The 17361-nt window shown below is 37.7% G+C and overlaps 1 protein-coding gene across 1 annotated transcript in view; it reads left to right on the top strand.

Moving 5' to 3' along the window:
- Cnbd1 (cyclic nucleotide binding domain containing 1) overlaps positions 1 to 17361 on the top strand; it is a 367762-nt gene that overhangs the window by 315213 nt on the left and 35188 nt on the right. The window contains exon 11 of the mRNA XM_059253897.1: positions 201 to 268. Coding sequence (XP_059109880.1) covers positions 201 to 268 — 68 coding nt within the window. The remainder of the gene's footprint in view (positions 1 to 200; positions 269 to 17361) is intronic.

Here is a 17361-nt window from a genome sequence, read left to right as displayed (position 1 = left end):
AATCATTATGCTTCAGTTCTACAGGATGATGTGGTTTTCTTGAATGTGATTTGGGATGAATCAATAAATCAATTTTATTGTTAAAGAAAATCAAATTATGTCTATTTTCATTTATTAATAAATGATGAATAAATTGACTTTTCATTGTTTTTAAAATTATTTTTAATAATGTAATTATTATTTATCTAATTCTTCTTCAGCATTGGACCCAGTGACCAAGGAACTTATGATTCAAACAGCGAAACCAACTTTTGGCCATCTGACAGAAGTAAGAAAAATGTTCATACTATAGTAAATATCATTAGTTGCAGAAACTAGATGTTGATAATTATTTATGATGTTCCAATGCCTTGTACCTTCCCCCTGAAGTGATTAAAATGTGGCAAATTATTTAGGAAACAGCATGATTAAAAACTTTAAAAAATGTAGTGATTCATCCACTTCTATGTCTGGCTTTTACTGTGGTAACATTTTAAAGCATGTGTATTTGGGCTGCAAATCTATTATGAACTATGTTAATAACACTGTTTGTAGGTAGTCTTTCTTAAAGTATTTTTTTATATTTTTAAGAAAGATTATAAACTTTTTTAAAATTTTATTTATATTTCATGTTCACTGGTGATTTGCCTGCATATCTATGTGAGGGTGTCAGATCCCCTGGAACCAGAGTCACAGTTGTGAGCTGCCATGTGGGTGCTGGGAATTGAACCCTGGTCATCTGGGAGAGCACTCAGTGTTCTTACCCACTAAGCCATCTCCAGCCCCAGATTACAAACTTTTAAACAGATACTTCAAAGATGTGGTTGATTTTTTTTTGGCATTTTAACTTTAATTGGCATATTTCATGTGAATAACATTATGGCTGCAATATACATACATATACTCATTTATATACATACACACATATATATGTGTATGTGTGTATTTATAAAACATTTGTCATTCTGTATAAAATTATATTTTTAATGTGCTTATAAAAGGCATAGAGGCCTAGTTCATATCAGAATATTAACTGTCCCATGTGGTTTTCTGAAATGTATAGAGAATATGAAGTCAATAGCAGTCCAGAGGGACCTAGAGGAGCCTGTTTGCACTAACAACATTGATCCTCTTGAAAAGAAACCAGAACCCAAATCCCTAAGGCAACATGCATGGAGCTACTATATGTATTTTGTGGCAAATATTATGTTACATAAATGTGATATAAGGAAATGGTAGAGAAATCTTAGGAAGGAGGAAATGATTTTGATGGCTTAGCTCTCCAAGGTCTTTGAGGATTAGCAATACCTAAAGTGGCTTTTTAAATCTTGGCTTATTCAGAGTGTGGTGCCAAGTGCCAGCCTCCCTTTCTTCCTCCCAAATGAAGTTTTAGTGAAATTTGTATGATACTCTCTGATACTTTAGGTGTTTCATTATAGTTGGACCTAGACATATTCTAAACCCTTTCAAAACCAAACTCTGGATGTAAAAGTAAATTTCTTTGCTTTTCCCTTCAAGGAAGTAAAATGTGCATTACATTTTGAGAATTTCTCTGGGATTTGAAAATTGAAGTGAAACATTTAATTGGGTTATGTCAATAAAGTCTGATAAGATAAGAATATTGCTTCTTCATATTTTTCCAGTCACAAACTATGATGCTAATGGGGACATCATTTCCTTCAAGAGTGACATTATAAGATGAGACTTTGCAAGCTTTGATGATACCTCTTATTACCAATGATAACTGCATATTCCAAAAATGAAAGTGCAGCTTTGTCTGACTGAATAGAAAGAGGCAAATCTAGGAGAGGGGGGGATGATGTTCTTTACAGCTGTGCCATCAACCTGGCATAGGAAATGCTCTTTCAAAGGGGATGTGAGGAAGAGTTTCTTTATTTGGGAGGGGAGCTTCTTCAATCAGGGGTCAGTAGTGCCCTGGGCATCATAGGTAAATCTTAGATGCTGCTATTTCCTAAACAATAACAACAAAAACAATATCTATGTGATATTGTGTTTGTATCATACAATAATACATTATTGTACTTTTAAATAGTTGTATAAATGGGAGAAGGAACACACTTTTCTTTTCATTTTATTTTATTTAATTTTTTTTCATTTTGTATGCCAACCTCACTTCCCACCCCTCCCCTTCTCCCGCTTTCCCCTACCCCGCATCCCCCTATCCCACCTCCATTCATTCCTCAGAGGGGGTAGGGCCACACTTGAGTAGTTAACACAGGCTGGCAACACAGGCTGTTGCCTGCCTTGGTAGTCAGCACAAGACTAAGCCCCTTTTCCCTGCATCACACTCGGCTGAGAAAGGCATCACACCATAGGAAATGGACTCTTTTTTTTTTTTTTAATTTTTAATTTGCAATACAATTCAGTTCTACATATCAGCCACAGATTCCCTTATTCTCCCCCCTCCCCCCCCCTCACCTTCCCCCCAGCCCGCCCCCCATTCCAATCTCCTCCAGGGCAAAGCCTTCCCCACAGACTGAGATCAACCTGGTGGACTCAGTCCAGGTAGGTCCAGTCCCCTCCTCCCAGGCCGAGCCAAGGGACCCTGCATAGGCCCCAGGTTTCAAACAGCCAACTCATGCAGTGAGCACAGGACCCGGTGCCACTGCCTGGATGCCTCCCAAACAGATCAGGCCAATCAACTGTCTCACCCACTCAGAGGGCCTGATCCAGTTGGTGACCCCTCAGCCATTGGTTCATATTTCATGTGTTTCCGTTTGTTTGGCTATTTGTCTCTGTGCTTTATCCGACCTTGGTCTCAACAATTCTCGCTCATATAAACCCTCCTCATTCTCATTAATTGGACTCCCAGAGATCCACCTGGGGCCTAGTCATGGATCTCTGCATCCAGATCCCTCAGTAGTTGGATGAGGTTTCTAGCACGACAATTAGGGTGTTTGGCCATCCCATCACCAGAGTAGGTCAGTTCGGACTGTCTCTCGACCATTGCCAGCAGTCTGTTGTGGGGGTATCTTTGTGGATTTCTGTGGGCCTCTCTAGCACTTTGTTTCTTCCTATTCTCATGTGGTCTTCATTTACCATGGTCTCCTATTCCTTGTTCTCCCTCTCTGTTGTTGATCCAGCTGGGATCTCCCACTCACCCAAGCTCTCTTTCCCTCGACCCTCGCCCTTCACTACCCCCACTCATGTCCAGGCTGTTCATGTAGATCTCATTCCATTTCTCTGTCATTGGGCGATCCCTGTGTCTTTCTTGGGGTCCTGTTTTCCAGGTAGCCTGCCTGGTGATGTGAGTAGCAGTCCAGTCATCCTTGTTCCACATCTAGTATCCTGTTATGAGTGAGTACATACCATGTTTGTCTTTCTGAGTCTGGGATACCTCACTCATGATGATTTTTTCTAGATCCATCCATTTGTCTGCAAACCTCATGATGTCATTGTTTTTCTCTGCTGAGTAGTATTCCATTGTGTATATGTACCACATTTTGTTTATCCATTCTTCAGTTGAAGGGCATCTAGGTTGTTTCCATGTTCTGGCTATTACAAACAACGCTGATATGAACATAGCTGAACAAGTGCTCTTGTGGTGTGGTTGAGCATTCCTTGGGTATATGCCCAAGAGTGGTATAGCTGTATCTTGGGGGAGATGGATTCCCAATTTTCTAAGAAATCGCCATATTGATTTCCAAAGTGGTTGTACAAGCTTGCATTCCCACCAGCAGTGGAGGAGAGTTCCCCTAGCTCCACATCCTCTCCAGCATAAGGTGTCTTCAGTGTTTTTGATCTTAGCCATTCTGACAGGCGTAAAGAAAGCATCTTCAACAAATGGTGCTGGCAAAACTGGATATCAACATGTAGAAGGCTGCAAATAGATCCATATCTATCACCGTGCACAAAACTTAAGTCGAAGTGGATCAAGGACCTCAACATAAATCCAGCTACTCTGAACCTGCTAGAAGAGAAAGTAGGAAGTAGTCTTGAACGCATTGGCATAGGAGACCACTTTCTAAATAGAACACCAGTAGCACAGACACTGAGAGAAACAATCAATCAATGGGACCTCTTGAAACTGAGAAGCTTTTGTAGGGCAAAGGATACGGTCAACAAAGAAAAGCGACAGCCTACAGAATGGGAAAAGATCTTCACAAATCCCACATCTGACAGAGGACTGATATCCAGAATATATAAGGAATTCAAGAAATTAGACATCAAAATGCCCAACAGTCCAATTAAGAAATGGGCTATAGAACTAAACAGAGAATTCTCAACAGAGGAAACTCAAATGGCTGAAAGACATTTAAGGAATTGCTCAACATCCCTAATCATCAGGGAAATGCAAATCAAAACAACTCTGAGATACCACCTTACGCCTGTCGGAAATGGACTCTTAAAAAGCCAGTTCACGCCGAGCAGTGGTGGCGCACGCCTTTAATCCCAGCACTCGGGAGGCAGAGGCAGACGGATCTCTGTGAGTTCGAGGCCAGCCTGGTCTACAAAGCGAGATCCAGGAAAAGCGCAAATTACACAGAGAAACCCTGTCTCGAAAAACCAAAGGGAAAAAAAAAAGCCAGTTCATGTATCTGGTCCCATTGCCAGGGGACCCATCAAGCCACACAACTGTCACCCACGTTCAGAGGTCCTGGTGTGATCCCATGCAGTCTCCCCAGCTGTCAGTCCAGAGTCCCTGAGCTCCTATTAGCTTGGGTCAGCTGTCTCTGTGGTTTTTCCCATCATGATTCTGACCCCCCTTGCTGCTATAATCCCCCCTCCCTCTCTTCACCTGAACTCCAGGATCTTGGCCCAGTGCTTGGCTGTGGGTCTCTGCATCTGCTTCCATCAGTCACTGGATGTAGGTTCTATGATGACAATTGGGGTAGACACCAATCTGAGTGCAGGGGAAGGCTAGTTCAAGTACCCTCTCCACCATTGTTATGAGTCTTAGCTGGGGACATCCTTATGAGTTCCTGAGCATTCCCCTAGCTCCAGATTTCTTCCTAACCTCTTAATAGTTTGATCAGGACACAGCTTTTTTAATGTAAAAAATATTGAAAGTTCTTTTTACACATATTGGTGATGTTAGGAAGGACTTGAAAGGACTGACTGTCTATCTGGGAATGCAATCTGGATTATGCTTCCCATTAGTCCAGGCAAAATGGAGCATGTGATGTATTAGGAGGAATAGACATCTGAAAGATAATTAAAAACAATAATGTAAGGCAAGGAAGAAATCCTAGGTTGGAAGTTTGTCCAGAGAGGGAATTAGAAGATTCTAATTAAAATATTTCAAGAGGTTTGCAGGGTCAGGTTTGAAGTAAGTCTCCTTCACCCTCTAAATCTTGGATTCTTTACCAATGATGGCTATGCAGATAGATTGTTGTTAAATGCTGAGTACAAAATTGTGCCAAGTCCATCTTCCAATTTGGTGGCAACAGGCCTGTATTCTGAACACTAAGCCAGACACATCTGTGCTAAACACAAGAAAATAAAACAGAATCGTTTACTATGGCAACGTGTTAATGATCATGCACTTATTTTAACTCTGTCTTTATCACTACTCTCTTTTATGACAGTTACCAAGCTGCTCTGAATTTTCTATTCCTTGGGGCTTCTATTCCAGTACTTTGCAAAAGCTAGCATCATTTTGTTGACTATATTCTAGCACAGTCAAAATTAAGTGAGCAAATCATACATCCAAATACCACACATTTATAAGTTTTATGCACTTCATTTGTGCTGATGAGCATTTTTCCCCAGACACGAAAGTATTTTTACTTAACAAAATGAACTCTATACATAGCTCAGTTTGCCTGCGTGATAGCTGGAGGTATAAAGTCAAATGTCAGTCTGTGTTGTCATGATCATTCTGGAAACTCACCTGCTCACTCCAAGGCAACTTTCCAAGGTGTAACCCTAATTGCTTTATATTTTTACCTGTCCATTGATCTGGAATTGGCTATAGACTATTGTCTGTGGTGTCATCTGTAGATCTTTCTGAATAATTCTCCTACTGTGACAGAAGTCACCATGTGCTCACTGAACTGCACGATAGACAAGCCTTGGAATTCTGTTTTATTTGTTGATGTATTTGTTTATCCTCATGCTGACGACTACAGTGCCTTCATTTTTCTATAAATGTTTACTTTTGGCCAAGTCAGTCCTCCTACATAGCTCCTCATTATTGTTATCTTAATAATTCACTTTTAAATTGGCATTTAAATATTAGAATTAGTTAACTTGTTGATATCCACAAAATCACCTACTGTGATAAATTTTCAGATAAAAAAAATCATTTATAATTTCAAAATTTTAATCAAAATGTAGTTACATTACATCTCCTTCCCTTTCTTCTAAAAATGCTTCTATGTTGGCTCCATTCTGCCACTTCCATTTCCACTTGCCACTCATTCTCACTGATAATTTCTTTTTAATCTGATTATTACTGTTACATAATACATATATATGTATAAGTATGTAATAAAATCCCCTGAGCTCTTTAGTGTTGTTTGTGTATATATATGGTTTCAGGGCTGAGAGTTTTGTATTGGACAACCAACAGGGGAGGGGGCTCATGCCTGGAGACCTTAATCCTCCCTTCACTAGTTATTAGTTGCCTGTAGTTCTTTGTCTAGCTGTGGGACTTCATTTGAATCTTTGCTTTTCAACAGTTTTATTTTGCTGTGCATGCACATACTTCTGGATTTATTTTTGTGTACTATTCCAGTTTTATCCTTCTAAATCTATGAGCTTGTAAACTTAATTTGGTTTTAGAGATTCATAGCTAGTATATTTCAAATATTGTTTCTGTTTTATTGTATTCTCTCATTTTGAGTTCCATGAGAATATAGGTGAAAATTTTTCATTATAGTATACTTTTCCCTACATACCTTTATGTGTTTCTTATTGTCTTTATCTCTCCTTTACTTTAGAGTAATTAATTTTTCTTTCTCCCAATTTGCTAATTCCATCTTCTGTGGTTTTTAACTTGTTCTGTTTTGGTTTCTTGGTTTCCAGTCATAAAACTCCAAAGATTTATAATACTATTTATGTCTTATAGTTCATCTTTTCCTCTAGAAACTTGTGTGTTATTTAAAATTATTTTACATTCCTTAATGTATTAATCTATTGTTAATATCTGGACATTGTACATAAAAATATGTATCTGTTCTCTGTTTTCTGTTAGTCATGGTTGTCTCTATGGCTGATCATTTTCAGTTGAATGTTGGAATTAAAAAATAGTTATTCAGATTTTAGATTATATTCCTTTGTTGATAGGATTTATTTCTGTAATAGACTGCCAGAGAGCTGGATTAGTCACTTTATCCACTCAAGAAAAATGAGTTGAATCTCAAAGGAAGGGCAATAGTCCACTTACTCAATTCAGTTATGCATCAAGGTTTTCAATAAAATTACAGAATATAATTTAGGCCCCTTCCTCAAACAATATTTTTTTATCTTTAGCTAGGACTCCAGAATTGTTCCCTTACCTCTTGTAGTTTTGGTTCTTTTTAGCCTTTGCATTACAATAAAGTCATATGGGGAAAAATTGATATTTTCCAAATATCAGTTATTTGGAAATAATTATTTCCAAATGAATTATTTCATCATTGTAGACTCAAAGAATCCTAAAAAGCTCAGTTACTCTTGCAAATCCTTTTAGAACTTTAGGCAAATGGCCCCAAAGTCATCAAATCACTGCCACAATGACAGCTCTTCTGCCAGGTCAGCCATCTTTATGACCTTGTGGCATGAACAGAATACACAACACTTTATAGAATTGATTCCTCCTACCTGAACTTCTCCAATCATGCTAATCAAAGCAGTGGTCTGCTACTCACTAATCCACTCAGTCCAATAGAATCTGTTTTCTCAAAAGGACAGAACAGAATGTTTTGTCTACATTAATTTGATCTTCATATAGTGCATGGAATGACCTCTATATTGGTCACTTTCTAGCTGGAGACATGACCAGTTTGTAGCATATTTTGGAAGGAATTAGTTGGCTTCATTTTTTTTCCAATAAATAATTCAAAGTTGCCTATAATCTTGAAATTATTAAAACTTTGAAATCGTCTTCTCCATACATCCATTTTTACAACACAGACTTGTTCTCTAAACATGAATATGCTAATATTGCTCATGTATACCAAAAAAGATTCTTTTACCTCATTTTGTTCCGGGTGAGGAGACTAAACTCAAGAAAGGTATTTCATAACTGTGCTGGTTAGTGGTGTGGTGTTTTTTGTCTTTTCTCTTTCTTTTTGTCAATTTAACACAAGCTAGAGTCACAAAAAAGAAAACTTCACTTGAGAAAATGTTTCAAATTGGCCTTAGGCAACTCTATGGTTACTTTTGATTAATGATTCTTATAGGAGATTATAGCCCACTGCGGGCAGTGTCAACTCTAGGCAGGAGGCATTGGGTTAGATTCAAAAGCAGACTGAGCAAGCCAAGGAGAGCAAACCAGGAAGCAGTGTCTCTCAATGGCCTCTGCTTCCATTCCTGTCTGCCCTGACTTCCCTTTGCTATGCACTACAAGCTGTAAGATGAAATAAACCCTTTCCTCCTCAGGATGTTTTTCTTTATCACTGTATTCATCGAAAACAAACAAACAAACAAGTGAAATAGAACAGTTAGCATGGGTTGGGATAGAAATGTGACTCATGAGCAGTAATTAAAGTACTGTTAGTGATAAATGAATAATTTGGAAAAATGTTTTAAATTCAAATAGATTTATATCACTTTCCTGCCTTCCTTCATCCCTTCCTAGCTGTCCTCCCTTGAGACCAAGTAAAAAGCCTATTCTCAAGTTGATTGCTTCATTTTCTTTGATTGTTACTGATGCGCGCGCGCATTGCGCGCGTGCGCGCGCACACACACACACACACACACACGAGATAGAGAGAGAGATACACAGAGAGAGACAGAGACAGAGACAGAGACACAGAAAGACACAGAGAGAAAGAGAGGAAAGAGATTTATATGCATGGCTATAATTTTTTTTCTCTGCATATGTAATTTAGTGAGAAAGCTGGAGGGTTCAATTTTATTTTGAAACCTTGTATATGGTTTTCTATTATGCTATACTAGTTTACATTTATTCTATAGAGTATAGAAGCCACCTTTCTCTGCATTCTGACTGGCAATACTGTTTTTCTTGTTGTGTGACTGAACCTAGACAGAGTCTCACCATTTTGGATTAGTGTTATTGAGCACCTTTTCTTAAACTTGTTGTTCATTTGTATAACTCCTTTAAATGAAGTCTATTTTAGATCAGCTTTAGATTATTTGGTTGCATCAATATTTTTGTTGCTGAGTACTTTTTAGATTGTAACCATGTTTGGATATGAATTCCTTGGCAAATATTAGTTCACTGGTATTCACAGGACTGATAATGTCCCCCAATGTTTTCTTACTGTCATTTCAGATTTTTCATTTAGGGTTTTCATCTATTTTGAGTTGATGGTTTTAAGAAGTGAGAGATAGTAATCATTTATCTATTTATTAATATCTAGTTAACCCTGAACCAGCAGTTTATACAAGTAGTTTATACTTTCTTTGATACACACACACACACACACACACACACACACACACACACACTAACTTTGTTGAAGAGTTGTTGACTGCCAACATGAAAACTGAGTTTTTCCTTCTTGCCTGTCAATATGTCCAGGTGGCTTTGGTACTTGGGGTTCTTTGAGTTTCCTTGTGAATTTAGATTGTACTTTATATCCTCATTAAAAATTTCATGTGTATTTTGATGAGTACAGCCTTAAATCTATGAAATACTTTGATATCATAGGCATTTTGACAGTGTTAAATCATACAATTCTCAAATACTAAGTATTTCTTTTTGTCATTTTTTTCTCCAAAAATTTTATACTTGTGTTCTAATTTTCATTGTGATGATTATTGTTTACATGGCTAAATTGATTTCTATGTATTTTATTTATTTATTATCAGTGTGTGTGTGTGTGTGTGTGTGTGTGTGTGTGTGTGTGTTGCACATGTAAAGGTCAGAGGAAAACTTTTTGTAGTTAATACTCAAGTCATTAGGTTCTTGTAAGTGCTTTTTCCTTCTGAATTATCTTCATGAGATCTATTCATAGGCAATTAATAAATGTGTATTTATTGATATTTTTTTACTTGTGTGAATAATATTTTTTCCTATATTCTTTCTTACCAAAACCAGTTTGCTATGTGTAAGGAAGATTATTTTCATATCCTTACATTTTACTTACTTCCTTGACCAGTTTTAATATGCTATGCTTTCAAATAAAAAAGATATTAAAATAATTTGTACCAATGTACAGAGATAAGATTTTTTTAATTTAATTTTATTTTATTTTACAATACAATTCAGTTCTACATATCTGCCATGGATTCCCTTGTTCTCTCCCCTTTCCCCCAGCCCACCCCTCATTCCCACCTCCTCCAGGGAAAAGCCTCCCCCACAGACTGAGATCAACCTGGTAGACTCAGTCCAGGCAGGTCCAGTCCCCTCTTCCCAGGCCGAGCCAAGCAACCCTGCATAAGCCCCAGGTTTCAAACAGTCAACTCATGCAATGAGCACAGGACCTGGTCCCACTGCCTGGATGCCTCACAAACAGATCAAGCCAATCAGCTGTCTCACCCATTCAGAGGGCCTGATCCAGTTGGGGGCCCCTCAGCCATTGGTTCATAGTTCATGTGTTTCCATTCGTTTGGCTATTTGTCCCTGTGCTTTATTCAACTTTGATTTCAACAATTCTCGCTCATATAAACCCTCCTCTTTCTCGTTAATTAGACTCCCGGAGCTCCACCCGGGGCCTAGCCATGGATCTCTGCATCCAGATCCCTCAGTAGTTGGATGGGGTTTCTAGCATGACAATTAGGGTGTTTTGCCATCCCATCACCAGAGTAGGTCAGTTAGGGCTGTATCCATTGCCAGCAGTCTGTTGTGGGGGTATCTTTGTGGATTTCTGTGGGCCTCTCTAGCACTTTGCTTCTTCCTATTCCCATGTGGTCTTCATTTACCATGGTCTCCTATTCCTTGTTCTCCCTCTCCGTTGTTGATCCAGCTGAGATCTCCTGCTCCCCCAAGCTCTCTTTCCCTTGACCCTTGCCCTTCATTACCCCCACTCATGTACAGGCTGTTCATGTAGATCTCTTCCATTTTACTGTCATTGGGTGATCCCCATGTCTTTCTTGGGGTCCTGTTTTCCAGGTAGCCTCCCTGGTGATGTGAGTATCAGTCCAGTCATCCTTGTTCCACATCTAATATCCTCCTATGAGTGAGTACATACCATGTTTGTCTTTCTGAGTCTGGGATACCTCACTCAGGATGATTTTTTCTAGATCCATCCATTTGTCTGCAAACCTCATGATGTCATTGTTTTTCTCTGCTGAGTAGTATTCCATTGTGTATATGTACCACATTTTGTTTATCCATTCTTCAGTTGAAGGGCATCTAGGTTGTTTCCATGTTCTGGCTATTACAAACAATGCTGATATGAACATAGCTGAGCAAGTGCCCTTGTGATATGATTGAGCATTCCTTGGGTATATGCCCAAGAGTGGTATAGCTGGATCTTGGGGGAGATTGATTCCCAATTTTCTAAGACAGCACCATATTGATTTCCAAAGTGGTTGTACAAGCTTGCATTCCCACCAGCAGTGGAGGAGAGTTCCCCTAGCTCCACATCCTCTCCAGCATAAGGTGTCTTCAGTGTTTTTGATCTTAGCCATTCTGACAGGCATAAGGTGGTATCTCAGAGTTGTTTTGATTTGCATTTCCCTGATAATTAGGGATGTTTAGCAACTCCTTAAATGTCTTTCAGCCATTTGAGTTTCCTCTGTTGAGAATTCTCTGTTTAGTTCTATAGCTCATTTCTTAATTGGACTGTTGGGCATTTTGAAGTCTAATTTCTTGAGTTCCTTATATATTCTGGATATCAGTCCTCTGTCAGATGTGGGGTTGGTGAAGACCTTTTCTCATTCTGTAGGCTGTCGCTTTGCCTTGTTGACCATATCCTTTGTTCTACAAAAGCTTCTCAGTTTCAAGAGGTCCCATTGATTGATTGTTTCTCTCAGTGTCTGTGCTACTGGTGTTATATTTAGGAAGTGATCTCCTATGCCAATGCGTTCAAGACTACTTCCTACTTTCTCTTCTAGCAGGTTCAGAGTAGCTGGATTTATGTTGAGATCCTTGACCTACTTGGACTTAAGTTCTGTGCCCAGTGATAGATATGGATCTATTTGCAGCCTTGTACATGTTGATATCCAGTTATGCCAGCATCATTTGTTGAAGATGCTTTCTTTTTTCCATTGTACACTTGTGGCTTCTTTGTCAAAAATTGTGTGTTCATAGGTGTGTGGATTAATGTCAGGGTCTTCTATTCGATTCCATTGGTCCACTTGTTGGTTTTTATGCCGAGATTTTTTTTTTTTACTATCTGAAAAGGAACAAAAGGAACACAGAAAATGAGGAAAATATTTTAAAAACATTGTGAGTTGATTTCTATGACACTGATAATACATTTTGTTTTCAGAATAAAATTTTATATTCGTTAAAATATACCAGGAAAAACAAAATTACATTTTTAAAGTATTAAAAATTTGATCAGGATATTTTTGAGCAAAAATCAGATCTGTAACAGAACACAAAATTTACACTCAGCTTTTATAGATAAATATGAAAAATTTACTATAAAAGTTTAAGAAGTATCATGAAGGTGTTGGGAGAATTAAGGAATTCCTTTTCAGTTGACCTTCTCAAATTTCATGTTCATCTCTTAATAAATAGGTTTTTCAGCAAATTTTCTGAAAAATTGTATAGAAAAGCACATGATCCCATACCAACTAATAATGAAATCCTTTCTGGAGAAGCCTGTTAATGTCTTCTCTGGCTTCCTGTCTTCCCTAGTACTACCTCTGTAATGTATGTCTGACATTCACTTCATTACTGACAGTTACCAGGATCACAGCAGCAGTAAAAAGGAGAAAAAAATCCAAGGTCCAAAATCTGTGATCTTGACTGTCCTCCCTTCCCAGCTGTTGACATTCAAAGACAGAAAAAGCAATGGCTTACCACAGAGGGAGCTAGTAGGTGCACTGTCTTAGTCACCTCACAATGAATGTGGTAGATGCAGCTTCTCCAGATTCTAATTGACATTTGATTGGTTAGTAATTCTTCAGGTATTAAACTATTAAAAATAACATAATTTCCAAATTTTCCTACTTAAAAAACCAAGTAACCAAGTCTTCACATAGAGTAATTAACATGTTCATCTAAGTTATACTGACTTTCCTATAGCCCTTTCCTATGGCCAAATTAGGATATTTGACATGATCATCAAACACACAGTTTCTAAAATTTCCTAAAAGTTTGTACAAAACCTCTGCAAGTACAGAGACATTTTTTTATGCAATCATCCTTGCATTAGTGAAAAAAAAAATGTGTTTTGGTCCAAAAAGAAAATTTAAAGTAACTTTTAGAATCCTTGGTTGAATTTCAATGGTTTTTCCAATTATCATCTCTGGTTTGTCAGAAAACTTACTGTCTCACGCTGAAGACAGCCGTGTCTTATTACTACTTTTCATAAGTTAACAGTATTAAGAAGTAATAACCAGGGAAAACTGACATTTGTTTTCAGTTAAATATCATCAACTGAGGTTTAGCTGAAAGTTTTTCTGTTTAGACTATTGTTAACATGTTTACACCTGAAACTTCTTAAAATTTCCTTAAAAGTAAACCCTCAAATGCTACATATTATATACAACATATGAAGATAAAATATAAACAATAAGATATGAATGTTGAAAGTTGACTTTCTGTTACTGTGTGTGCTTGAGAACACATGAGAGTACGTGAAACAAGGTGAAAATATGAAGGCTACTGGTTCAGACCCTCTGCAGTCCATGCTAATTAAGTCATGGTAACTGACAGCTGTGCCCATCCAAATCACATTGCTTTGAGCTTGATTGAATTGTGTTTGGTGTGATAGCATTGACTAATTAGAGAACATTATATCTTGAAATATCAGAGCTCATGTGATTACCTTGTATATAGGATCTAGGTATGGATTTCATTTCTGAAGTCGTTTGGATTAAGACCAATAGAGTGCTATTTTAGATGATAATGACAAGAACAGTTGTTCTGCAAAGTGTGTGTGTGTGTGTGTGTGTGTGTGTGTGTGTGTGTGTGTGTGTGTCTGTGTCTGTGTTTAGTTTCAAGGATACTAAGACTCATTTAATATGTCACTGATCCTACTTTGTGATACCTATTGCAATGCCTTTAGCAAAGTTCCCTGTAGTTCTCAACATCTGGCATGTTTCTGAAACCATCTCCTTTTCTTACTCTCATTTTTATTCTTTTCCAAATATTTACTCAATCTTTTCATAGTTAATAGTACTATGTATAGTTTCAAAAGGAAAACTTACATCTTTCGAGAGAAAAATAAAGTTAATTCAACAATTATCATATCATATAAACTGTTTACATAATTTTAACTTTAATCAAAATGATCAAATAATTATGATTTTGGTGGTAGCTATGATTATGTATTATTTTATTCATTATTCAAATAGAAACTGAATTGTTAAGTTAAAAATATTCAAGGATATTATTTCCTGATTATTTGGGGGAGGAATATATGTTTAAATTCATGGGTAATGAGTTAATAATTTATGATAAAGGAAAAGGGACAGATTAAATAATTATAATGACAATAGTATCCAATTTCATTTTATTAACATGGATAAACAATTGGTTCTACCACTTAGGGATGTTATGTTTTTACTAAATTTTAGTTATCAAAAGTAATGCTTCTTCCATATATAGTCACAGAGTCTCTCCAATATGGAGGGAAGGCATACAGAGAGTATTGTGAAAAGTCAAAATCAATAGATAGACTGCAGAAAACTCAAATTTAAAGTAACACCAGAGGGTCTGAGAGTTTTCTACCTTTTTCTGTGTTTTCACCTTGTTTGTCCAGTAGGTCGACACAGTTCAAAAATGCAAGAGCAATGTAGTAATTGATGCTTCCACTTCTTTTAATAAAAGGCGTGGAAGGAATTACAGTCAAATAGAATAAGGAAATCCTGATTGGATTTCCATAATGTTATTTCAAATTTAAGCTCAGACCCAGAGAAGCACATATCTTTTCTTTGTTAAGATTTTAAAAAGTATTTGGAAACTGAGTCAGAAGATAGACTAGATTGAGTAGCCTCCATCATAAACAGACCTTAGTAGTATGTCAAGGACTGAAAACTAAAGTAACAATGAAATACAGCACCCCAAAATTGAAATTGTTTTGGAATATGCAACCCCAACTTAAGCAGATTTATTGACAGGTTCTTCTATGACTATAGCATAATATCATTAGGAATCATCTTACTGCTATTTTTTTGTGGGGGGACAGTGGTATTTGGTTTTACTCTAGGTGCCTAACCTATTTAGTCTCAGGCCCTTGATTGGCCAAGCAGCGTTGGATGTGGATTCCATCTCATAGAATGGGCTTTCAGTCAAATCAGACATCGATTTGCTACTCCCACCAGCTTTGTTTCACCATTGCGTATTTTGCAGACAGGACAGCATTGCAGATCAAAGGCTTCTTGGCTGTGTTGGTGTATACATTTTTTCTTTCAGTGGTCTACAGAATATCCAGTACCAAAGATACTGGAACATAAGGGTGAAGGTTCTGTGTCAGTACCAGCATGACCTTTCCATGTTCAATGAGTTCTGTGGGTGTTGCCTTCAGCGATGGGGCTCTGCTGTTTGTTTGCAGAGAGCAACTCTGTCCCAGCATCAGCCTGCATTCTTTCCATGGACCCTCTTTAGCCAACAAGTCAATTGGAACTCACCCAGACCCAGTACTGAAAGCTTCTTTTGGTGACAAGTAATGAAAAGTTGGGACTGTCTTGGCTATTATTTGGAGACATCACTAGGATTGCCTTTATATATTTTAGGAAACTTCCACTGCACAAGGTTTCTATACCATCCCCAAATGCCCTTCAATTATATGTCTCTACAAGCATTTCCTTCTTCAACACATGATCCCCATGCCCAGTCCATGCTGCCCCCCGTCCATCCATAAAATCTATTCTATTTCTCCTTTCCAAGAAGATTCATGTGTTCCTCCCCTAGCCCCTTCTTCTATACCTAACATCTCTGGGTCTGCAGATTGTAGCGTAGTTAGCATTTATTTAATGGCTAATATCAACATGTAAACAAATATATACCATATTTATTTTTATGGGTCTGGATTACCTCACTTAAAATGATATATATATATATTTTAGTTCCATTAATTTACTCCATTGTGTAAATATACCACATTTTCCTAATCCATTCTTCTGTTCTGGAATATCTAGGTTGTTTTCAGGTTCTGGCTGTTATGAATAGAGCAGCATTGAACATGGTTGAACAAGTGTCTCTGTGGTAGGATAGAGAGTCCTTTGGCTATATACACTAAGGTGAGACATCTGCATCTTGAGGTAGATTGATTCCCATTTTTCTGAGGCACCTCAACACTGGTTTCTGTAGTGGCTATACAAGTTTGTACTCCCACCAGCAAAAAGTTTTATCCTCTACTTTGTCTGTGTACCATTCACTAGTATCTATTATATTGAAGTTTACTAGCTCATGTTTTGATTTTTATAGTTTTCTTACAATGTATACATGGTTATTTTCATGTTCCTATTCTTCAATGTATCATTCTTTTATATATTAAAATATTATGTCTGTTCTGTATTCTCCTTTAATGCTAATATTTGGATATCTTGTAGACCCGATTTATACAAAATAATGTGAATTTATAAGAAATGGGTAGAGAATGGAGATTGGGAGTTGATGATGAAAGCAAGTATTATGAACATCTCTCCAGCCCCAGAAGAGTATGCATTTTTAACTAAGTGTTGTATCTCTCTTGATGATATTCATTAAATAAAGAGTACATGAAATTGTTCATGACTTGAAAAACAAGATTTGTGGTGATACATTGTGTACCCCAATATATTGTGTACCCTAATAAACTTATCTGGGGATCAGAGGACAGATCCAGCCACTAGATTAGACATAGAGGCCAGACAGTGGTGCCACACACCTTTAATCCTCTTCGGGAGGCAGGGATCTGTCTGGATCTCTGTGAGTTCAAGGCCACACTGGGAACAGAACAAGGCATGGTGGCACACACCTTTAATCCCAGCACTTGAGATCTCATGCCTTTGATTGAAAAGCACACACAACTTTAATCTCAGGAAGTGACATGTTTGGGTGGAGAACAGTATATAAAGTGTGAGGAGACAGGAACTAAGAGGCAGTTCATCTCAGACCCTCAGGGGTGAGGGCTCAGACGCTTTCTGTCTGAGGATTCACGGAATTAGGATTGGCTGAGGAGAAGGCAAAGTGAGGTTGGCTGTGTC

The sequence above is a fragment of the Peromyscus eremicus genome, chromosome 2, assembly GCF_949786415.1.
Source record: "Peromyscus eremicus chromosome 2, PerEre_H2_v1, whole genome shotgun sequence".
NCBI lineage: Eukaryota > Metazoa > Chordata > Mammalia > Rodentia > Cricetidae > Peromyscus > Peromyscus eremicus.
This window is presented reverse-complemented; position numbering and strand designations above follow the sequence as displayed.